Source organism: Neodiprion lecontei, chromosome 5, assembly GCF_021901455.1.
Source record: "Neodiprion lecontei isolate iyNeoLeco1 chromosome 5, iyNeoLeco1.1, whole genome shotgun sequence".
NCBI lineage: Eukaryota > Metazoa > Arthropoda > Insecta > Hymenoptera > Diprionidae > Neodiprion > Neodiprion lecontei.
The window spans coordinates 16,897,880-16,923,550 of record NC_060264.1 but is presented as its reverse complement, the minus strand read 5'-3'; the positions used below and the strand labels follow the sequence as shown (position 1 = coordinate 16,923,550).

At 35.2% G+C, this 25,671-nt stretch overlaps 2 protein-coding genes across 4 annotated transcripts; both read left to right on the top strand.

Moving 5' to 3' along the window:
• The first annotated feature begins 1,318 nt into the window (after window positions 1-1,318).
• LOC107218365 (polyribonucleotide nucleotidyltransferase 1, mitochondrial) lies at window positions 1,319-22,397 on the top strand. Of its 2 annotated transcripts, XR_006904425.1 has the most exons (9): window positions 1,319-1,396; window positions 6,976-7,167; window positions 7,550-8,464; window positions 10,318-10,491; window positions 10,975-11,168; window positions 11,483-11,640; window positions 11,817-12,128; window positions 12,268-12,727; window positions 22,387-22,397. XR_006904425.1 is itself a non-coding variant. In XM_046740211.1 (8 exons), exons 2-8 carry the CDS (start codon window positions 7,013-7,015, stop codon window positions 12,652-12,654), a joined length of 2,295 nt encoding a protein of 764 aa, XP_046596167.1. In that variant the 5' UTR covers window positions 1,319-1,396; window positions 6,976-7,012; the 3' UTR covers window positions 12,655-12,921. The 2 variants fall into 2 exon arrangements, 1 of the variants encoding a protein (XP_046596167.1); XM_046740211.1 differs by lacking the exon at window positions 22,387-22,397 and having other exon boundaries at window positions 12,268-12,921.
• Window positions 19,995-22,944, top strand: LOC107223886 (probable DNA replication complex GINS protein PSF2). 2 transcript variants are annotated; one of them, XM_015663725.2, is made up of 4 exons: window positions 19,995-20,364; window positions 21,640-21,748; window positions 21,927-22,088; window positions 22,827-22,944. In XM_015663725.2, exons 1-4 carry the CDS (start codon window positions 20,120-20,122, stop codon window positions 22,869-22,871), a joined length of 561 nt encoding a protein of 186 aa, XP_015519211.1. In that variant the 5' UTR covers window positions 19,995-20,119; the 3' UTR covers window positions 22,872-22,944. The 2 variants fall into 2 exon arrangements, with proteins under 2 accessions (XP_015519211.1, XP_046596168.1); XM_046740212.1 differs by having other exon boundaries at window positions 20,351-20,482.
• The last annotated feature ends 2,727 nt before the right edge of the window (window positions 22,945-25,671 follow it).

Sequence of the window (25,671 nt, the reverse complement as noted above, 5' to 3'; positions counted from 1 at the left end):
CGGATTCAGCGCGTCAAAATACATAAAGATAGGTAGGTCCGGTCAAAAGTACAGGCCACTTTTTTTCTGTGGGCCGGTGTTATTAAAAAACAATACATTTGCGTTTAGTAATCTCTATTTTCCATTACTGTCAAAACTTTTCCATATCAAAAAAGAGGCGCCAAAAACGCGGAACAAATCGATTCGCTCTCGGAATTTTATTGTTTCAATTATTTGTTCTCTTCCGGGTTACCCCCACTACAAAAAAGGTGGGTTCAGTAAAAAAAAAAGCAAAAGGAAAGAAGGAAAAAATCGACCGGCTCTCGAAATTTTCTTTCTTTGATTTGTTTTTTCTCTCCGAAAATACAAAAAAAAAAGCCGGGATTGAATTTAAAAATAAAAAAAAAAAAAGAGTGAACTGCGATCGAACCCGTGTCCCGCATCACTCCATCCTCATGTTTTTTTTTTTTTTTTTGAGGAGGAAACCATATTTATTTAGATGAACAATAAATGCTCAATATTTACAATATTGCACTTGTAATTATCTTAGTTTATGTAACTCCGGCTTAAATTTTAAGCTCGATCTAACATTTTGTTTTACATTAAGTGGTTAACTTATTTTTTAGTGTTTTGTTTAAGACTTGAATGCAGTATTATAGCAAAGGCAGTAGTAATTAACTTAAATACAGGAAAACTTCGCGCAAAAACCTGTGATTGAAAATTCATCCTCATGTGGTATCCACTCAGCCACACCACAGCTACGTCCGTGATCGCGCGTTTGCTCGGTATGTTTATGGAGCTTGCTTGGAATTCGCTGATGGTTCTCTGGAAGATTCAGTTCGAGAAAAAAAAAATTTCCTCCAACCACTTGCCCATTGCACATTTTGCATAAATGTTATCGAGCTGGCTTCGTATATTTTTCCATAGACAGCGCGTACAAATATTCGAGAACACCAGGCGTCACATATTTTCATATCAATAAAAAAATAATATTTATTAAAAAAAAAGAAGTATTCGGGCTGGGAATGGTTAATTATTTTGGTTCAGCGTCCGCTAATTGAATCCAAAATTTATCAAATCTGGAGATACTTTTATTCGCTGACATTCATAATTGAAACAAAAAAATCCCAATTCTTGCATTCCTGGAAACATTAGTGCGAGCGGGGACAAGGATGCGATTGGCAACCGCTTGCTCGAGCGACCGAGTATATCTATATATGCACGATTGTGGGCCACCTTCGGTGCATGGCCGCCTAGGTGTCAGGTCGGAAATGGGCCACCTTCGGTGCGTGGCCGCCTAGGTGTCACGTCGACGCTCCAACCTAGCTGGTATCACGAAAAGCCGAGCGTTGGAGATCTCCCTACTCATCTCTGTCCATACTCTTGCCTCTAGTCTCTATGCGTGATATCTCCTCTAGTGATACCAGAGATGAGTAGGGAGATCTCCAACGCTCGGCTTTTCGTGATACCAGCTAAGTTGGAGCGTCGACGTGACACCTAGGCGGCCACGCACCGAAGGTGGCCCATTTCCGACCTGACATCAAGCGGCCATGCACCGAAGGTGGCCCACAATCGTGTATATATAGATACACTCGGCTGCTCGAGCAAGTGGTTGCCAATCGCATCCTTGTCCCCGCTCGCACAGATGTTTCCAGGAATGCAAGAATTGGGATTTTTTTTGTTTCAGTTATGAATGTCAGCGAATAAAAGTATCTCCAGATTTGATAAATCTTGGAATCAATTAGCGGACGCTGAACCAAATTAGTTAACTATTCCCAGTCCGAATACTTTTTTTTTTTTTTTTAATACATATTATTTTTTTATTGATATGAAAATATGTGACGCCTGGTATTCTCGAATATTTGTGCACGCAGTCTATGGAAAAATATACGAAGCCAGCTCGATAACATTTATGCAAAATGTGCAATGGGCAAGTGGTTGGGGGAAATTTTTTTTTTTTCTCGAACTGAATCTTCCAGAGAAGCATCAGCGAATTCCAAGCAAGCTCCATAAACATACCGAGCAAACGCGCGCTCACGGACGTAGCTGTGGTGTGGCTGAGTGGATACCACATGAGGATGAATTTTCAATCACAGGTTTTTGCGCGAAGTTTTCCTGTATTTAAGTTAATTACTGCTGCCTTTGCTATAATACTGTATTCAAGTCTTAAACAAAACACTAAAAAATAAGTTAACCACTTAATGTAAAACAAAATGTTAGATTGAGCTTAAAATTTAAGCCGGAGTTACATAAGCTAAGATAATTACAAGTGCAACATTGTAAATATTGTACATTTATTGTTCATCTAAATAAATATGGTTTCTTTCTCAAAAAAAAAAAAAAAAAAAAAAAAAATGAGGATGGAGTGATGCGGGACACGGGTTCGATCGCAGTTCACTCTTTTTTTTTTTTTTTTTTTTAAATTCAATCCCGGCTTTTGTTTTTGTATTTTCGGAGAGAAAAAACAAATGAAAGAAAGAAAATTTCCAGAGCCGGTCGATTTTTTCCTTCTTTCCTTTTGCTTTTTGTTTTACTGAACCCACCCTTTTTGTAGTGGGGGTAATCCAGAAGAGAACAAATAATTGAAACAATAAAATTCCGAGTGTGAATCGATTTATTCCCCGTTTTTGGCGCCTCTTTTTTAATAAGGAAAAGTTTTGACAGTAATGAAAAATAGAGATTACTAAAAACAAATGTATTGTTTTTTAATAACACCGGTCCACAAAAATAAAAAAAAAGAGGTCTGTACTTTTGACCGGACCTACCTATCTTTATGTATTTTGACGCACTGAATCCGAATCTGAAGTCAGTTTTGCCCGTACACCCTCAAAATTTTGAGTAAATTGCAAAAAACCATAAAAATAGCCAAAAATTAGCAGTTTTGGTAAGAAAAAAATTTATGGAAGTATAGACCAAGTATGATTTTTATGCATTTTGGTCCGCTAAACCCAAATCTGAAGTTTATTCAACCATAAGCCTTTTAAAATTTAATTGGGCCGGTGTTATTAAAAAACAATACATTTGTTTTTAGTAATCTCTATTTTCCATTACTGTCAAAACTTTTCCTTATTAAAAAAAAAACGCCCATTTTATATCAGTCTTGACGAGCATTTCTTAAGAATTTTGAGAGATGCGAGATCGGAACGACAAAATTATTTCAGTAGCAACAATGTATGGACCCCTCTCCTTTTCTGATATTGGCAGCCAGTTAAGAGGCTTCACAGTGTTCAGTTTAATGCCAGCAGCTCTCGAGGTATCAAGATGGTAAGTGAATTACATAATTATTTTACATGCATGCAAAAACCGGCAGGTTTGACGCTCGTCTATTTACTTTATAGATTAAAAAGAGAAAAAAAGGGAAGGACCTGTAGTCGTATTTTATACTTTATTTAATTTTCCTTGAATTGTCAAACTTTTTTATTTTTAATTGTATAGGAAGAAAATGTGTGGGGAATTCCATTCTAGTGCCCAAGAATGTAGTACACATTTTCGATCGTTTTAACTTTTTTTTTTTTTGGGAAAACATGTTCCTCAATTTCCAAATTTCCTTAATTTTTTGGTATTCAAATCGATTCTTAACAATTTTGCGCACAGGTGGGATTTCTTTAATTATTTTTTCCCTAAACCTGAGGATATTTCCTATCTGAGATCACTGTCAATAGGCGAGATTCCGGAAATCATTAATTACCTTTTTTTCTAATTAAAAAGAAAATCACATAAGGCCACTAAGAGCTCGAAATGAAAATCTGAAAAAATTAGAGATGGTTTTTTGTATTCGAAGCCATTAACGTAAAAAATCCGTTTAACGACCATCCCAATAGATATACATTGTATGTTGGGCATTCCACGTCAAATTTGCAACCCATGTACCTCACCCTCTTCGCTTTTGATAATTGTTTGGTATGATGTTGCAACCACGGTTTCAATCGACTTAAAACAGTGTCGGAATTTTTTTTGCAGATTTCTTTAGCCACCACTGAAATAGAAAAAAATTGAAAAACCAATTCCGAAAACGCTTCTTTCAAAATTCTGAAAAAATTCACACTGATTTTATAATTAAAAATATGATTCTTAAGCACGACACGATAAAGGGATCTCTACATTTACTATAGTTTTCGCAAGTTTTTAGTTTTCTTGGATCTTTGAATAACTTGAAAAAAAAGAATGAAATGGTATGAACTATATTCAGGCCTTCTGGCATTCCTCTAGATTTCAGAAAAATTGAAATCCATTAATAATAGAGAAATTTATGACCGAATAAATAAATAGAAACTCCAATTCCGGCATGAGAAAAAAAACTTGCTAGAAAAGTAGTAGATGTTGAGATCACGTTATCGTGTCGTACTTACAAATAATATTCTTAATTATAAAATTAGTTTGAATTTCTTCAGAATTTTAAAAGAAGCTTTTTCAGAATTGGTTTTACAATTTTTTTCTATTTCAGTGGTGGCTAAAGAAATCTGCAAAAAAAATTCCGACACTGTTTTAAGTCGATTGAAACCGTGGTTGCAACATCATACCAAACAATTATCAAAAGCGAAGAGGGTGAGGTACATGGGTTGCAAATTTGACGTGGAATGCCCAACATACAATGTATATCTATTGGGATGGTCGTTAAACGGATTTTTTACGTTAATGGCTTCGAATACAAAAAACCATCTCTAATTTTTTCAGATTTTCATTTCGAGCTCTTAGTGGCCTTATGTGATTTTCTTTTTAATTAGAAAAAAAGGTAATTAATGATTTCCGGAATCTCGCCTATTGACAGTGATCTCAGATAGGAAATATCCTCAGGTTTAGGGAAAAAATAATTAAAGAAATCCCACCTGTGCGCAAAATTGTTAAGAATCGATTTGAATACCAAAAAATTAAGGAAATTTGGAAATTGAGGAACATGTTTTCCCAAAAAAAAAAAAAGTTAAAACGATCGAAAATGTGTACTACATTCTTGGGCACTAGAATGGAATTCCCCACACATTTTCTTCCTATACAATTAAAAATAAAAAAGTTTGACAATTCAAGGAAAATTAAATAAAGTATAAAATACGACTACAGGTCCTTCCCTTTTTTTCTCTTTTTAATCTATAAAGTAAATAGACGAGCGTCAAACCTGCCGGTTTTTGCATGCATGTAAAATAATTATGTAATTCACTTACCATCTTGATACCTCGAGAGCTGCTGGCATTAAACTGAACACTGTGAAGCCTCTTAACTGGCTGCCAATATCAGAAAAGGAGAGGGGTCCATACATTGTTGCTACTGAAATAATTTTGTCGTTCCGATCTCGCATCTCTCAAAATTCTTAAGAAATGCTCGTCAAGACTGATATAAAATGGGCGTTTTTTTTTTAATAAGGAAAAGTTTTGACAGTAATGGAAAATAGAGATTACTAAAAACAAATGTATTGTTTTTTAATAACACCGGCCCAATTAAATTTTAAAAGGCTTATGGTTGAATAAACTTCAGATTTGGGTTTAGCGGACCAAAATGCATAAAAATCATACTTGGTCTATACTTCCATAAATTTTTTTCTTACCAAAACTGCTAATTTTTGGCTATTTTTATGGTTTTTTGCAATTTACTCAAAATTTTGAGGGTGTACGGGCAAAACTGACTTCAGATTCGGATTCAGTGCGTCAAAATACATAAAGATAGGTAGGTCCGGTCAAAAGTACAGACCTCTTTTTTTTTATTTTTGTGGACCGGTGTTATTAAAAAACAATACATTTGTTTTTAGTAATCTCTATTTTTCATTACTGTCAAAACTTTTCCTTATTAAAAAAGAGGCGCCAAAAACGGGGAATAAATCGATTCACACTCGGAATTTTATTGTTTCAATTATTTGTTCTCTTCTGGATTACCCCCACTACAAAAAGGGTGGGTTCAGTAAAACAAAAAGCAAAAGGAAAGAAGGAAAAAATCGACCGGCTCTGGAAATTTTCTTTCTTTCATTTGTTTTTTCTCTCCGAAAATACAAAAACAAAAGCCGGGATTGAATTTAAAAAAAAAAAAAAAAAAAAGAGTGAACTGCGATCGAACCCGTGTCCCGCATCACTCCATCCTCATTTTTTTTTTTTTTTTTTTTTTTTTTGAGAAAGAAACCATATTTATTTAGATGAACAATAAATGTACAATATTTACAATGTTGCACTTGTAATTATCTTAGCTTATGTAACTCCGGCTTAAATTTTAAGCTCAATCTAACATTTTGTTTTACATTAAGTGGTTAACTTATTTTTTAGTGTTTTGTTTAAGACTTGAATACAGTATTATAGCAAAGGCAGCAGTAATTAACTTAAATACAGGAAAACTTCGCGCAAAAACCTGTGATTGAAAATTCATCCTCATGTGGTATCCACTCAGCCACACCACAGCTACGTCCGTGAGCGCGCGTTTGCTCGGTATGTTTATGGAGCTTGCTTGGAATTCGCTGATGCTTCTCTGGAAGATTCAGTTCGAGAAAAAAAAAAAATTTCCCCCAACCACTTGCCCATTGCACATTTTGCATAAATGTTATCGAGCTGGCTTCGTATATTTTTCCATAGACTGCGTGCACAAATATTCGAGAATACCAGGCGTCACATATTTTCATATCAATAAAAAAATAATATGTATTAAAAAAAAAAAAAAAAGTATTCGGACTGGGAATAGTTAACTAATTTGGTTCAGCGTCCGCTAATTGATTCCAAGATTTATCAAATCTGGAGATACTTTTATTCGCTGACATTCATAACTGAAACAAAAAAAATCCCAATTCTTGCATTCCTGGAAACATCTGTGCGAGCGGGGACAAGGATGCGATTGGCAACCACTTGCTCGAGCAGCCGAGTGTATCTATATATACACGATTGTGGGCCACCTTCGGTGCATGGCCGCTTGATGTCAGGTCGGAAATGGGCCACCTTCGGTGCGTGGCCGCCTAGGTGTCACGTCGACGCTCCAACTTAGCTGGTATCACGAAAAGCCGAGCGTTGGAGATCTCCCTACTCATCTCTGGTGATACCGTCATGGGAAGTAGCCGGTATAATCAAAAATGGCGTCGATTATGTTTTTTAGGTTATTGACAAAACGTAAATTGCCATCTAAATATAAAAGAAGTCTGTGTATCCCTCGTATATCAAGTTGTAAATACAGTACCCAGAATCGACAGCTCGAGAAATCAGAAGTCCGCGTTAATCTTAGTAATGGGTAAGCAAATCACTCAAACATTTCGTCCAAACATAACCTTAAACTCATGCAGCTTAACCAACAAATACAAAAATGTTTTTTGATCTCTAATTTTCACGAATAGAGGCTTAAAAACGTGACTTGGGCTTATCTTTTGCTGTATGTAAATTAAAACGCAATCCTAGATCATCTAACACAACAGCCAACTTTACACCTTGAACAACTGTGTTCAATTGATGTTTTCCTAATTCCATTGCACGATTGAGGGGTTGTAATTAATTGAACACCTACACACTTCTAACCGATGTTGTTTTCATCCCTATTTCTGCATTTGAGGGTTATTCTTTGCAATTCCAAGATCACACAGGTAGCGTAATCAGTTATATGATTTGATAATTTTTAGGAATGAACTCACATTCTCGACGGGTCAATACGCCAAACTGGCAGATGGATGTGCGGTAGCATCGATCGGTGACACCGCCGTTATGGTCACAACGGTCAGTAAAGTGAGAGCTTCAAATAACTCATTTTTACCGCTTGTCGTCGACTACAGGCAAAAGGCAGCAGCCGCTGGTCGAATACCTACAAATTTTTTCCGCAAGGAACTGGGTCCCACCGAACATGAGATCCTGACCAGTCGCCTAATCGACCGTTCCCTGCGTCCGCTATTCCCAGACAAATACTGCTATGACACTCAAGTGATGTGCAACATTTTGGCTGTCGATGGAGTTAATGACCCAGATATAATTTCGATAAACGCGGCATCGGCAGCTTTGTCTTTGTCGGATATTCCTTGGAATGGACCGGTCGGTGCTGTCAGAGTGGGATTAGTCGATCAAGAAATCCTTATAAACCCGACGAGAAGGCAGATGCAAAAAAGTGATCTGAATCTAATAGTCAGCGCAATGGCGAACAGTCTTATTGTCATGCTCGAAGGCTCTGCAAACGATATACTTCAGCCTGATTTTTTCAAGGCGTTAAAAGTTGGTGTCAAAGAATGTCAGAACATTGTACAGAGCATATTACAGTTGCAAAAGCAATACGGCAAAGCTAAAAGACAAATCCAGGCAATTCCTGAGACACAGGAAGAGATCAAAGAGCCCATAAAAATTCTCTCAGAAATGAGGCTGCGGGAAATATTCAGAGATCACAAACATGATAAAATATCACGAGACAATGCAGTGAATAACATAAGAACTGATGTCATTGAGAAAATTAAACAGGAACATCCCAATATCGATTCTACTGTTGTATCGGAAGAATTTTCAGCACTAAGCAAAGAGATATTCCGGTCGCTCATCTTTGAAGACAATGTAAGGTATTTGATGTTCCTAATTTTTTTCACTTATGTTTATTTTTTGTCATTTGTACCGCAGTGGGTAAAAGTGGATGAATTTTGAGAATTTATATCTCAACAACCTGTCGTTCAATTCGATTGAGGTTTGTTTTACGGTCCGCTCTCATAATAGTGCCGGTGATGGGGGGGAGTATTTATCTTGGAACTCAGGTACTACCTCCACTGACGCACGTTCAAACTGTCGGAATTATCGGCGCGCTCTCGTAATAGTGCCGCCGCGCCGGGTAAACTGTGACTACTCGTGTATATTTACATATATTCGTTTTCCTTATCATATAAAAATGGATTATTTCGATTTTCTAATTTCAACTTTTTTTTCTAAATTTCATTATTTTAAGAAAACTTTTCACACCTATCCCCATTTATTCCACAAAATGTGTTAAATATACACATTGATATAGTAAAATCATCAAATGTACACTACCGGCGGAAAGTTTCCGGACAAGAGTTGGAAAAAGTGCCGGAACGGTTTTTTATGCCATTTCGCCGGTAGTTGGCCTAGGCTAATTTGACTAACGGCATATTAAAGAGGGGGGATTTACCTACATTTTGGCTTTTCAAACAAATTTTTACGATTTTTTTTACACTTAGCACCCAGTTTTGAAAACGAACATTTTTTGTCGTTTTTTTGTTCTTTTGTGAGTGGACCCCGTTTGCACTAAAAATCTTTTTTATGTATTTCTCCGACTCAAATCATAAAGGGGGAAGCCTAAGCTTCAATTTCATTTTGTAGAAAAATTTTTGAGATTTTTTTTCCCCAGAAATATTTCGTTTTTTGATAAAAAATAGACAATTTGAATATTGCTCCGGAGTACGAAAACGACGAGGTTTACAACAAAACCTCAGGACCGTAAAAAGTTGCATTACTTCTTATTGAGTTCATGAGAATTTTTTCAGATTTTTTTTGCGAAATTTCTTTTAATCTATTTCCGGTCGGCACACGATTGATCTCAACACCATGATAGTAATATAATTAAATTTTTTACCTACATATTATACTTTGGTCTTGTTGAAGAAACTGCCTCTCATTATTATTTTAATGATGATAATCGAAATTTATGACATTTTTTTGAAAATGATATTATCACTATATTATGAATTTTGTGATGAAATAACATTATTAATAAAATAATGACAATAAATTGAATTGTCCATGTCCATGGAATCTCGGAAATGACTAGACCAATCTACGATAAATTTGGAGACAATATTCATGAATAGATTGTCTTTATCAAAATCCTAATTTTTTCAAAATTGTATATATTATTAATTAATACAACATATTTAAATTTTGGTCGGAAAATCAAATTTCAACTTCAAACGGTCGTTATTTTGTTTACATACCTGATTAAAAAAATTCCGTTTAATGGCAAAACGGGTAGGCTATCGAAGATACTGGCTCCAAATTTGAACTAGATCGGTAGAATTATTTTTGAGATACTGTGGGTATCACAAAACATGTCACAGAGTGCAACAGTTGATGTCAATGAAAATGCTTCCTGTAAATTGATTCTATTAAAAAAAAATACGGATACACAGCTTGATCTACATACTTTTGGACAAAAAAATCTATATCGAATTGAATTATTTGATGTGTAGATATAAATTCCCATAATTCACCCACTTTTCAGTTATCTACTCGCATGAACGCTCTTGCATTTAAGCCCTATGGTTTCATTATATTACATATTGGAAGAAATGCGAAAATGAATCAATTTGTTACTAACTTACAACTGCCGTATTGATGCTTAATGTTTTAGTTTGATGATGATGCTAAAGTTTAATGCTTAATCTACTATCTCTTGATTGATAAGGTGTGACGGGCGAGAGCTTCATGAATTGCGTGACATATCGTGCCAAGTCAATCTTCACAACCCCCTCCATGGGTCTGCAGTATTCCAGAGAGGACAAACGCAAGTGTTCTGTACAGTAACTCTAGATTCACCGGAAAGTGCTCTGAAACTGGATACCATTTCTATGCTGACAAGGTAATTAGTTGAATAATTATCATTGCAAAAATTATGATGACTTTCTATTCTTTGTAAAAAAAGTTAAATGCAGGTTTGAATTCTAGTCACTTATAGGGTTGTTCAAAAAAGAGACCAGAATATTCAGATTCAAAGAATCTCGGAGCGATCTGACAACTTTCTGTTTTCAAAAAAATGAAATAAGTCGTGTTTTACGTTTGTTTGCTCTCTTAAGTGATATAATTCCTTCAAACTTTGGGAAATAGTAGAACATGCAATAATATTAGTGTGTATTAGAGTAACTATAATTATGCGAGTTACAGATGGAGAGAGAGAATAACTTCTACTGATGATGCAAAATATTAGGAGTGAAATTATCGAGAGTGTATAATCTACTGTATTGAGAAATTTTATCTGAATGTTATGAAAGCTAGTTGCTGCTTTCTTTGTTTTATTTCAATACACTTTACACTCAAATGGGTTGTTTATGTTTTCTATTTCCAGTGGAATAAAGGAAAAAAATTTTTTCTTGCACTACGAGTTTCCACCATTTGCAACAAATGAAACTGGACGTTCAGGACCGAGTGGACGAAGAGAGATTGGTCACGGTGCTCTTGCCGAGCGAGGATTACGTGCTGTTCTTCCCAAAGACTATCCCTTTACTATAAGGCTCACCAGCGAGGTATTAGAGTCCAATGGTATGTAGTTATATAAATCGATCCGACGTTCTAAAATGTCTAGCATTTCACAGAAACAAATGTAAAAAAATAATTTCTAGCCTTTCACATACACAGATTGAAAATGTTGGAAAAACATGTTTTTCTGACAATTCCTGATGAGAATTCTTAAAGCAGATTTCATATTCGAGAAGATTGGATTTTTTTTTTACAAAGGAAATACATTAGGTTATATTTTTTCCAATAAGAGGAAAAGCTAAAAATTTTGCATCAAATGGAAGTCTAAACATTTGCGACATGAAGCAGTAAAATATACTGCAATTTGCTTTTTAAAGGCTCTTCGTCAATGGCATCTGTTTGCGGTGGAAGTTTAGCCCTGATGGATGCTGGTGTTCCAATAACCACAGCAGCTGCGGGGGTAGCGATGGGTTTGATTACAAAGTATGATGAAACTAAGCAGATCAACGACTACAAAGTCCTCACAGATTTATTGGTATATTATACGTGCTAAGTATTCTATTGTGGCTTTTTGTTTTTTCTTTCTGGAATTAGTGTGCGTTTCCATTTTCTTTCCACTATCGTTGAGTAAAATCATTCGTAGTCCATTTTTGTGCTATTCTTTTTAACCAAAGCTTGTATGTTAAGCATGTAACGTTGATATATCACCAGGGTATCGAAGACTACATGGGCGACATGGACTTCAAACTAGCAGGTACAAAGAAAGGGATCACGGCCGTACAAGCGGACATCAAAATTCCCGGGATTCCGTTAAAAATTGTATTTGAAGCATTGCAGCAAGGCCATAACGCGAAATCAAAAATCATTGAGATCATGAATTCTGCGATCGCTAAGCCGAGAGAAGTGAAAAAACCAAATATGCCTGTGTCGGAAATGCTTGAAGTACCCATTCATATGCGAGCCAAGTTTGTTGGAATTTCAGGCTCGAATCTTAAAAAAATACTCGTCGAAACTGGAGTTCAGGTTCGAGTTACTTCAATTTTGATCATATTTAGTTTTTACTGTGAGAATTTCCATCGTTGCATGATATTTAGAGTAATGCACTGTTTTGTTTTTTTATTCCTTAATTATGGAAACAAATGTATCACACGGCTTATTGCAGGTGAATCAAGTCGATGACACGATCTTCTCACTGTTTGCTCCTAATCAAACTGCAATGGACGAAGCAAAAGAAATAATTGATCGGATTCTTACTGCGGAACGTGAGCCAGTTTTAGAGTTTGGGGCAATTTATAATGCCAAGATTGTGGAGATTCGTGACTTAGGAGTGATGGTCACATTGTATCCGAGTATGAATCCGGCATTGTTGCATAATTCGCAGTTGGATCAACGGAAAGTAAATCATCCAAGTGCTCTGAATTTCGAAGTTGGTCAAGAGATACATGTTAAATATTTTGGCCGAGATCCTGTATCAGGAGCGATGAGGTTATCGAGAAAAGTTCTACAAAGTGGTGCCGTCGCGCCTGTGAAAAATTTTACAAATTCGTGAATAAGCGATATCTAGAACAATAACAAAACGAATTGCAAGCCATGATTTTTTACTTATGAGCAGGTCGTTCAGGGTGTGTACGATATGTACTATAAAGCTAATAAAAAATCATTGTTCGCAGCAAAATCGCTCGCGGCAAGTGGATTTAACCAATCAAGAAATCGCATTCCGATTTTAGAACATAACTATTTATTACATATTGTATCGAGTAATTAGATGTTTGTTCGAAATACCATAGGTTGTAAATATATCTTGAATTTAATTACATTTCGTCATGTCTGTTTAAATGAGGTACAATTTGTGTTCCATTCTATTTAGTTTACTCGCATTTTTCACAAGGGTTCTTAATTGAAATTCTTAATTTCGTGCTAAAAACATCAGGTTTGACTCTTGAGACACTCTTAATGATTTGTAGCAAATCCAATGTTTTAGATGCGAATTTAGTTTCTTCACTCACTTTAATTCTATCACAGAGGTTACACTTTTAAAAGCGGTCAATTTTTACTTTTTATCCGATTCCGGAAATCGACGTTTCAAGTAATAGTTTCGATTAATAGTTTCGATTTTGAATAATCAATGAATAATCGATATGTTCTGCACATTTTTATGCCAATATCTCTACCAATATGAACATACGTCAATCAAACAGTGTGCTTGTTACTGGACTGGAATATTTCGAGGAGCTTTACTAACAAGGGGAGTGTCAAACTTGGGAATCACAGATTTCCATCACTTTTATATATATTGTAGGGTAGGGTCCCCTCAATAAATATATAAAGCGGCAAGACGCCATTCGTTTTTATTATTGAGAAATTTCAACTCAAAGTTCTATATGTAACTTAAGTAGAAGGAACCTTTTTCCCGGTTGCAGCGATAGTTCCGTGGCGTAGCGGTAACGCTCTTGCTTACTGAGGGACCGAACGGCTGTTCAAGTTCCGTTAGAGTTACTTTTTTTTTTTTTTAAATTATTTAATACAAAAATAAATAATTAATATTTCTATAAATTATTTTTTTATTTTTAAGTTAGGAAAAAATACAAAAAATGATAAAAATAGGATTTGTAATAATTATAATAACAAAGTAATCAATATTATCAAAAATAAAGTCGCTCAGTAAGCAAGAGCGTTACCGCTACGCCACGGAACTATTGCTGCAACCGGTAAAAAGGTTCCTTCTACGTAAGTTACAGGTATAGAACTTTGAGTTGAAATTTCTCAATAATAAAAACGAATGGCGTCTTACCGCTTTATATATTTATTGAGGGGACCCCGCCCTACAATATATATAAAAGTGATGGAAATCTGTGATTCCCAAGTTTGACACTCCCCTTGTAAGTGTAATAAGATATCTGTTCATAACGATAAACTCATTTCTAGTACAGCAATAAAAAAATTACGTATTTTAAATGATGTACGTAACATTGGATTGGCGAGATGACATTTTTCGAGTAGCGTATTCTTAAGGTATTCTACAGTTAACGCTCGATGCCTTGACCAAAGCTTAGAGCAGAGATGAGTAGGGAGATCTCCAACGCTCGGCTTTTCGTGATACCAGCAGAGATGAGTAGGGAGATCTCCAACGCTCGGCTTTTCGTGATACCAGCTAGGTTGGAGCGTCGACGTGACACCTAGGCGGCCACGCACCGAAGGTGGCCCATTTCCGACCTGACACCTAGGCGGCCATGCACCGAAGGTGGCCCACAATCGTGCATATATAGATATACTCGGTCGCTCGAGCAAGCGGTTGCCAATCGCATCCTTGTCCCCGCTCGCACTAATGTTTCCAGGAATGCAAGAATTGGGATTTTTTTGTTTCAATTATGAATATCAGCGAATAAAAGTATCTCCAGATTTGATAAATTTTGGATTCAATTAGCGGACGCTGAACCAAAATAATTAACCATTCCCAGCCCGAATACTTCTTTTTTTTTAATAAATATTATTTTTTTATTGATATGAAAATATGTGACGCCTGGTGTTCTCGAATATTTGTACGCGCTGTCTATGGAAAAATATACGAAGCCAGCTCGATAACATTTATGCAAAATGTGCAATGGGCAAGTGGTTGGAGGAAATTTTTTTTTTCTCGAACTGAATCTTCCAGAGAACCATCAGCGAATTCCAAGCAAGCTCCATAAACATACCGAGCAAACGCGCGATCACGGACGTAGCTGTGGTGTGGCTGAGTGGATACCACATGAGGATGAATTTTCAATCACAGGTTTTTGCGCGAAGTTTTCCTGTATTTAAGTTAATTACTACTGCCTTTGCTATAATACTGCATTCAAGTCTTAAACAAAACACTAAAAAATAAGTTAACCACTTAATGTAAAACAAAATGTTAGATCGAGCTTAAAATTTAAGCCGGAGTTACATAAACTAAGATAATTACAAGTGCAATATTGTAAATATTGAGCATTTATTGTTCATCTAAATAAATATGGTTTCCTCCTCAAAAAAAAAAAAAAAAACATGAGGATGGAGTGATGCGGGACACGGGTTCGATCGCAGTTCACTCTTTTTTTTTTTTTATTTTTAAATTCAATCCCGGCTTTTTTTTTTGTATTTTCGGAGAGAAAAAACAAATCAAAGAAAGAAAATTTCGAGAGCCGGTCGATTTTTTCCTTCTTTCCTTTTGCTTTTTTTTTTACTGAACCCACCTTTTTTGTAGTGGGGGTAACCCGGAAGAGAACAAATAATTGAAACAATAAAATTCCGAGAGCGAATCGATTTGTTCCGCGTTTTTGGCGCCTCTTTTTTGATATGGAAAAGTTTTGACAGTAATGGAAAATAGAGATTACTAAACGCAAATGTATTGTTTTTTAATAACACCGGCCCACAGAAAAAAAGTGGCCTGTACTTTTGACCGGACCTACCTATCTTTATGTATTTTGACGCGCTGAATCCGAATCTGAAGTCAGTTTTGCCCGTACACCCTCAAAATTTTGAGTAAATTGCAAAAAAAACCATAAAAATCGCCAAAAATTAGCATTTTTGGTAAGAAAAAAATTTATGGAACTATAGACCAAGTATGATTTTTATGCATTTTGGTCCGCTAAACCCAAATCTGAAGTTTATTCAGCCATAAGCCTTTTAAAATTTAATTGGGCCGGTGTTATTAAAAAACAATACATTTGTTTTTAGTAATCTCTATTTTCCATTACTGTCAAAACTTTTCCTTATTAAAAAAAAAACGCCCATTTTATATCAGTCTTGACGAGCATTTCTTAAGAAGTTTGAGAGATGCGAGATCGGAACGACAAAATTATTTCAGTAGCAACAATGTATGGACCCCTCTCCTTTTCTGATATTCGCAGCCAGTTGAGAGGCTTCACAGTGTTCAGTTTAGTGCCAGCAGCTCTCGAGGTAGCAAGATGGTAAGTGAATTACATAATTATTTTACATGTATGGAAAAACCGGCAGGTTTGACGATCGTCTATTTACTTTATAGATTAAGAAGAGAAAAAAAGGGAAGGACCTGTAGTCGTATTTTATACTTTATTTAATTTTCCTTGAATTGTCAGACGTTTTTATTTTTGATTGTATAGGAAGAAGATGTGTGGGGAATTCCATTCTAGTGCCCAAGAATATAGTACACATTTTCGATCATTTTTTCTTTTTTTTTTTGGGAAAACATTTTCCTCAATTTCCAAATTTCCTTAATTTTTTGGTATTCAAATCGATTCTTAACAATTTTGCGCACAGGTGGGATTTCTTTAATTATTTTTTCCTTAATCCTGAGGATATTTCCTATCTGAGACCACCGTCAATAGGCGAGATTCCGGAAATCATAAAATTACCTTTTTTTCTAATTAAAAAGAAAATCACATAAGGCCACTAAGAACTCGAAATGAAAATCTGACAAAATTAGAGATGTTTTTTTATATTCGAAGCCATTAACGTAAAAAATCCGTTCAACGACCATCCTAATAGATATACATTGTATATGGGGCATTCCGCGTCAAATTTGCAACCCATGTACCTCACCCTCTTCGATTTTGATAATTCTTTAGTATGATGTTACAACCACGGTTTCAATCGACTTGAAACAGTGTCGGAATTTTTTGCAGATTTCTTTAGCCACCACTGAAAGAGAAAAAAAAATGAAAAACCAATTCCGGAAACGCTTCTTTTAAAATTCTGAAAAAATTCACACTGATTTTATAATTAAAAATATGATTTGTAAGCATGACAGGACAACGTGATCTCAACATTCACTACTTTTCTAGCAAGCATTTTTTTCTCATGCCGGAATTGGAGTTTCTATTTATTTGTTCGGTCATAAATTTCTCTATTATTAATGGATATCAATTTTTCTGAAATTTAGAGGAATGCCAGAAGGCCTGAATACAGTTCATACCATTTCATTCTTTTTTTTTAAGTTATCCAAAGATCCAAGAAAACCAAAAACTTGCTAGAAAAGTAGTAGATGTTAAGATCACGTTGTCCTGTCATGCTTACAAATCATATTTTTAATTATAAAATCAGTGTGAATTTTTTCAGAATTTTAAAAGAAGCGTTTCCGGAATTGGTTTTTCATTTTTTTTTCTCTTTCAGTGGTGGCTAAAGAAATCTGCAAAAAATTCCGACACTGTTTCAAGTCGATTGAAACCGTGGTTGTAACATCATACTAAAGAATTATCAAAATCGAAGAGGGTGAGGTACATGGGTTGCAAATTTGACGCGGAATGCCCCATATACAATGTATATCTATTAGGATGGTCGTTGAACGGATTTTTTACGTTAATGGCTTCGAATATAAAAAAACATCTCTAATTTTGTCAGATTTTCATTTCGAGTTCTTAGTGGCCTTATGTGATTTTCTTTTTAATTAGAAAAAAAGGTAATTTTATGATTTCCGGAATCTCGCCTATTGACGGTGGTCTCAGATAGGAAATATCCTCAGGATTAAGGAAAAAATAATTAAAGAAATCCCACCTGTGCGCAAAATTGTTAAGAATCGATTTGAATACCAAAAAATTAAGGAAATTTGGAAATTGAGGAAAATGTTTTCCCAAAAAAAAAAAGAAAAAATGATCGAAAATGTGTACTATATTCTTGGGCACTAGAATGGAATTCCCCACACATCTTCTTCCTATACAATCAAAAATAAAAACGTCTGACAATTCAAGGAAAATTAAATAAAGTATAAAATACGACTACAGGTCCTTCCCTTTTTTTCTCTTCTTAATCTATAAAGTAAATAGACGATCGTCAAACCTGCCGGTTTTTCCATACATGTAAAATAATTATGTAATTCACTTACCATCTTGCTACCTCGAGAGCTGCTGGCACTAAACTGAACACTGTGAAGCCTCTCAACTGGCTGCGAATATCAGAAAAGGAGAGGGGTCCATACATTGTTGCTACTGAAATAATTTTGTCGTTCCGATCTCGCATCTCTCAAACTTCTTAAGAAATGCTCGTCAAGACTGATATAAAATGGGCGTTTTTTTTTTAATAAGGAAAAGTTTTGACAGTAATGGAAAATAGAGATTACTAAAAACAAATGTATTGTTTTTTAATAACACCGGCCCAATTAAATTTTAAAAGGCTTATGGCTGAATAAACTTCAGATTTGGGTTTAGCGGACCAAAATGCATAAAAATCATACTTGGTCTATAGTTCCATAAATTTTTTTCTTACCAAAAATGCTAATTTTTGGCGATTTTTATGGTTTTTTTGCAATTTACTCAAAATTTTGAGGGTGTACGGGCAAAACTGACTTCAGATTCGGATTCAGCGCGTCAAAATACATAAAGATAGGTAGGTCCGGTCAAAAGTACAGGCCACTTTTTTTCTGTGGGCCGGTGTTATTAAAAAACAATACATTTGCGTTTAGTAATCTCTATTTTCCATTACTGTCAAAACTTTTCCATATCAAAAAAGAGGCGCCAAAAACGCGGAACAAATCGATTCGCTCTCGGAATTTTATTGTTTCAATTATTTGTTCTCTTCCGGGTTACCCCCACTACAAAAAAGGTGGGTTCAGTAAAAAAAAAAGCAAAAGGAAAGAAGGAAAAAATCGACCGGCTCTCGAAATTTTCTTTCTTTGATTTGTTTTTTCTCTCCGAAAATACAAAAAAAAAAGCCGGGATTGAATTTAAAAATAAAAAAAAAAAAAGAGTGAACTGCGATCGAACCCGTGTCCCGCATCACTCCATCCTCATGTTTTTTTTTTTTTTTTTGAGGAGGAAACCATATTTATTTAGATGAACAATAAATGCTCAATATTTACAATATTGCACTTGTAATTATCTTAGTTTATGTAACTCCGGCTTAAATTTTAAGCTCGATCTAACATTTTGTTTTACATTAAGTGGTTAACTTATTTTTTAGTGTTTTGTTTAAGACTTGAATGCAGTATTATAGCAAAGGCAGTAGTAATTAACTTAAATACAGGAAAACTTCGCGCAAAAACCTGTGATTGAAAATTCATCCTCATGTGGTATCCACTCAGCCACACCACAGCTACGTCCGTGATCGCGCGTTTGCTCGGTATGTTTATGGAGCTTGCTTGGAATTCGCTGATGGTTCTCTGGAAGATTCAGTTCGAGAAAAAAAAAATTTCCTCCAACCACTTGCCCATTGCACATTTTGCATAAATGTTATCGAGCTGGCTTCGTATATTTTTCCATAGACAGCGCGTACAAATATTCGAGAACACCAGGCGTCACATATTTTCATATCAATAAAAAAATAATATTTATTAAAAAAAAAGAAGTATTCGGGCTGGGAATGGTTAATTATTTTGGTTCAGCGTCCGCTAATTGAATCCAAAATTTATCAAATCTGGAGATACTTTTATTCGCTGACATTCATAATTGAAACAAAAAAATCCCAATTCTTGCATTCCTGGAAACATTAGTGCGAGCGGGGACAAGGATGCGATTGGCAACCGCTTGCTCGAGCGACCGAGTATATCTATATATGCACGATTGTGGGCCACCTTCGGTGCATGGCCGCCTAGGTGTCAGGTCGGAAATGGGCCACCTTCGGTGCGTGGCCGCCTAGGTGTCACGTCGACGCTCCAACCTAGCTGGTATCACGAAAAGCCGAGCGTTGGAGATCTCCCTACTCATCTCTGCTTAGAGCATGTAATCTAAGGACCAAAGCGTTGACGATTTATCGGGTAATATGCTTGGCTTATTTGATTTTTGCTCAAATTCTAGTAATTTAATCGCGTCTCCAACCGACTGCACTGAGTGCGATTTCCCCATTTTTTAACCAATGAGAAGAGCGAAACCCTGGAGAAAACGCACTCAGTGCAGCCAATCAAGAATGGTATAATATTTTATCGATATCGTGGTAATCGAAAGTTTGATGAATCGCATTAGTCGATTAATTGCACCTCACGACGTCGGTTTTTCAGACTTGAAATGTCGAAAAATTTCGCAACGATTAGCAGAAACAAGTTATAAAATCATACACATGTCGTTGATAGAAAAACAATTCTGTTGTAAGACATGGATCCAAATGAAGTGGAGTTCTTGGGGGAGAAACAATTGGTGACAATTATACCAAGTTTCACTTTCAATCAGATTCATTTGATATCTGGATCAATTGGACCGTTTCGAGCCGGCTTACCTACTCAAGTTCCGATTTGGTTGGCAGTTAATTTAAAACAACAACAAAAGTGTCGCATTGTCGGTCAAGAATGGATGGACGCCAAGCTATTGATAGACGTGAAGGACGAAGAAAAAACATCCAAGTTACTATTAATATTTGCCCCACGCGATTCCAAATTCACGGAATCCCATAATCTGCTTACTGTCAACCTAACCTAACCCAACCTTTCTTGACATTTCTTAACAAATCATGAAGTTGAAGTTCGTAACTTGAATATAACTATACATTTTTATAAAAAATCATTATTTCTTAACAATGAAACCGCCTGATAATTAGTAAGCCGTAATTCAGCATTAACAAACTCCAATTATACAAATACCAATTCCAAAATATTTCTGAAGCTGCAAAGTAATGATTTACTTTTATTCCAACGTTTCGTTACGTTAATGTTACTAATTATAGCTCCATGACAAATTATGCATTATTTTAGATGGCAACACAGATTGATGCATTTTTTAAAATTTTCATTTTCTCAAATATCAATCATGTCGTTACATAAGTTACGTATGAATGTGGTTTGATGTACCGTTCCTTGTTTTAATGACTTTTCTCTAGTGGGGTTGAGGTTGGATTAACGAAGTTGAAGGTAGCGACAAGCTACAGAAATAAAGTTCACAAATTCTTAAAACATTCGTGCAAAGTGTAAGAGAATGATAAAAGATACACATTTACAGTCTTGATAGATAGAACTCTATGCATAACTGAATTCGAAGTGTAATGCAATAATGCCATTTATGAAAAATAAATTATTACGCAACTTTAGGACTATTCATGTTATTGCTATTTACGTAAACATGCATAAAAAATATGAATATAAACAAGGTATGAAGTCTCATTGATCATGCGGGGTTCTTAGAGAACTGATTCGTAGATGATGAACTTGACTAAGTTTTTCAATTATACACATTATCGTAAGCTACCATTATCAAAATTATGTGCTTTCAACACTACCACATAGCCAAGTTGAACTTCCATAAATAGTCGATATTTTCATTAATTACATAGTTAATTGCACATTTTTTGTGTAGATTTATATTGACGAAGAGAGTTTTGTCAAATTGACCCTGAATTATAGTTTCCCGAACACAAATTTCAATAATCTTTATCATAAAGTTCATTAGCTGTGCAATGAATTTTTAAATATAACAATTTTCAATTATTAATTAATATTTGACTCGCAATTCTAGTGTTACCTAAGAAGTGGTGTTTAATATCATAAGCATTGTATTTGTGGAGCATACAGAATGAATGCGAAAGATGAAAACATGAAAACTGTGATAGCTCAGCCTCAATTATAACATGTTTTTTTCAATAATTAATCTACATATTAAGTAATTGATTAAACTTTGTATTTCAGGTTTTTCACAAAAATGCCTAGTGATCACTACATGGACGAAACTCTCATGCTTTTGGGTGTAGCTCCAGAAGACATTCCACAGGCTGAAGAGATCAGAACAATTGTTAAGGTGATCAAATTTGTGCAAATCTCACATTTTATGCACTGCGAATAATCGTTCAAAAGTTTTCTGACTCACAGCCCTTGAATTTAAGATCAGATAATCGAAAATCAACATGGTGGATACAAAAATTTTTGCATTAAAATTGTTATTTTTGTAGACTCAAGAGGGCTAAAATTTGTTCTAGGATCTGTGGGATATTCGTATGTCTAAATTACGTACTTCAGTCGATGCCTTCATGAAAAGTGACAGCGCATTTGCTAAACTAGACCATTTGACACCGATGGAAATAAATTGCATACGGCCTTCGCTACCTCATGCTCTTGATCAGCGAGATCGCATTCAAACGGTATGCATTTTGTTTACACCAAGCCATGTATGATTTTACAGATAATGTTCAGCTGTATACTTCCCGTTTTCTATCCTTTCTGTTCTTGCAGAAAAATTACTAGGAATTTTTAGAATGTTTTTTTCCAAACCAGCCCATAATTTCGTAACAACTTGACATGAATGTAAAGTTGCAATCAATACTCAGTCAATTATTTAAGAAATGGGTGTAGAGACTTGTTTCCCAAAGTTTCAAAAGTATCAAAAACCTCATTGCATGCGAAAATTTTGTAAAACGAACACAGTATTGCTGAAATGAGGAGATCAGAAGTTACAAAGTTTATTCAAACTTTCAACCTTCTATATTTTGACCTGTGTAAATGATAACTAGTAATCCTGAACTACTTCATTGTAATGATTATTGTGAGTTTCAGTCGAGATTGAAGTTTGTAAGTTAACTTTATTTAACATTATAAGAGAATATTTCCCGGGTTTTTAGTTCGAAAAGAAGTACATTTTGATTTGTGCCTTGCGGTTTACTGCAACTTTGGCACATTTCAAATTGCCAAATCGCAATTTAAAAAGACAGCCTCATTGCGTTAAACCTGAACACTTCAATTTCCTTCTTATTCCTGTGTGACTGTTATTGAAATCCGACCTGGATTTCAAGATTGTGTAATTTTCATCTTCGTATTCATATACCTACATATCTTTGGAATCGAAAAACAGGTTAGAAATAACGAAATTCTTTATCTTTCAGTGTGGAAGCAGACCAAGAGATTCCCAGGACACACAGCGTTCATAGAATACCTGTAATATAGTGTAGAAAATTGTTCATACTTGTAACAGCCAATAAGATAATTGTTTTACGCTCCAAAGTTACTTGTTTTTGACAGTATATTATGCATCTAATATTGTTATATCTGGCGTTGACTGAAGACTATAAAGACAGTTAGCCTTACGGGCTTTAGTGTGACAACCGAAATTCGCCGCGCGCTTACGCCCTCTGCGGTGTTCCAGCGGCGGAGTTGGGAACTTATTGCAAAGCATCAGACGGTTACCGATCACGACATGATGTTGGTTGCAATAACCTTTCGACTAACACAGTCGTCGTAATGGTAAGCCCAAGTCAATATTTAGCTTGTGCGTACTTACCGACTTATAAAGTTACCGAATCGTCAGCGATTCAAGAAATTAATAATGAGAATCAATTTCTTCCAAAATTCCTAGCAAAAACGTGATTTAATTAAAATATAGGTACCCGGGAAAAGTATGTATACATGGATGATAAATAATGATAGATCAGATGTCATAATGATGCAGAGACCAAAAAGTATATAGGTATGTATATGCGGTCCACGTACGATATTAATATATATGATCCATACGTGATGCATACTATAAATTTTATAATTTTCCAGGAGACAAACTAGATTATCTACAACAATACGTTTATAATATGAAATTAGAACAATTATTCATTTCGAAATGGGATTCTTTTCGACGCGCGCTCGATCTATTCCACAACATTAATATTCGTAATTATTCCAACAACTTTTCTTTTGCTCTCTCGATCTTAACTTTTCGTAGGCATAGAATCGAAATACTGTTTCAGCTAGTCGCAATTGAAGTATCTACGTTGGATAGAGAAGCAATGTTGTTTTTCGAAAAGTGTTCGTATGGAAAAAAATTCAGAGTAACTGTAACACATCACGGATGCGCTAATTTTGATGGAGATGTAATGGGATGCTCCGTATATGAGACAGTATTGAACGCAGTGTTCTGATTTAGAGGCCTAGAAAGGTGATTGTCGGCGATTTTTATTTTTTTTTGATACGGAGAGAAAGAACGCAGGTTCTTATAGTTAGGGAGCTGGGTGCCAAAATGATATATGATTTGATCATGTTTCACATTGATAGGGATGAAAGTTCAGATCAATACGAATCGAATTGGTCCAGTCGCCGAAGGTCATATGTCGTGGACTTTTTGAGTTACAGCGCTTCAAAAATGTTTAAAAAAAAGGGTGTGGTAAATTATTTAATCATGTCTGCCGTTTGGACTACTGGTCAAAATCATCCCAAAAACGAAGAAAATCGAAGAGGCAGACATCCAGACCGTCGCATTATCACGGGATGAGGTCGTAAAAATGTAAAAAAAAGCTCTACAAAATCATTTGATCATGGTTCTAGTTGTGCCCATTCGATTCATTAGGACTTAGGAAAGGCAGACATTTTGGTGACTGACTTTGAAGCGTACAATTTTTTTAAGTGCGCGCAGAATCAAGGGAAATCGGGTATTACGGCTGATTATTGTTATTATTAATAGTTTTATGATTATTAAATTTTTTGTTTCTTTATTCAATAAAGTTCAGCGTTAGCGAATTAAAGTCGTAATAAAAAAAAAACAGTTCATTAGTACAAAGTAAAAGAACGTAAAAAAAAGAAAAGTAAAAGAAGTTCTGATAATCAAGTTCGTTTAAAAAAATACATACTTAAATGGTCTGCCTTTGGAAAACCAGCGGTCTGGATGTCTGCTTGTTCGATTTTCTTCGTTTTTGGGATGATTTTGACCATCAGTCCAAAGGGCAGACATGACCAAATAATTTACCACACCCTTTTTTTTACATTTTGGAAGCGATGCAACTCAAAAAGTCAGCTTTACCATGGTGGCAGACTATTTTTTTGTGGTTTCTCACATTGTCTTTAATCGAACAATTAAGGTCTGCCAAGTGTTCATTTCATATACACTTTTTTAAATATTCATATTCATATTTATTTTTATCAATGGATGCTTTTGTACTAGAGGTTTACAATCAGTTTATCACAGTTATGAGACAGTATTATATCTAATTTTTAATCTTAGATCACCACATCTCCTCTAGCACCTTCGCGGGTTGCATAAGCTCTTACAGAGCTTGTTCGCGATCTCGATCCTTATAGCTAGCTTAAAACTACTTAAACCTTAACATACAATCCTCATTTATTATATTGTGGTCTTTTCCTTATTGCAATGAAAACAGAGAATATCTTTATCAATTTATAAAACTTTAGAGACAGCCACATATATATATGTATAATTAATCTTAGATCATCACATCTCCTCTAGCACCTTTGCGGGTTGCATAAGCTCTTACAGAGCTTGTTCGCGATCTCGATCCTTATAGCTAGCTTAAAACTACTTAAACCCTAACATACAATCCTTATTTATTATATTGTGGTCTTTTCCTTATTGCAATGAAAACAGAGAATATCTTTATCAATTTATAAATTTTTAGAGACAGCCAATGGTGTTAGTTAATCATGGTGTTAATATGATAGTGATATATAATAACGTATTATAAATTATAGGTCTTTGTAGTGCGAAGATCTCGTAACATGGTTTTTAAGCTTTGGTTAGTGAATTTCATAGTTATTTCTACCTAGGGATATTCCAAATAGTTAGACAGTTGTTTTAATGCCTTATAGTTACAAGATTCTCGTACTTCGAGTTTGGTTAGTTGATAAAAGTGACATGCAATAATAATAGTCGATAAAACATACGGACGTTCCGGTCGGATGTTACATCTCCATGGGTGAGCCACTCACTTTTGTCATTTTCACTCGATT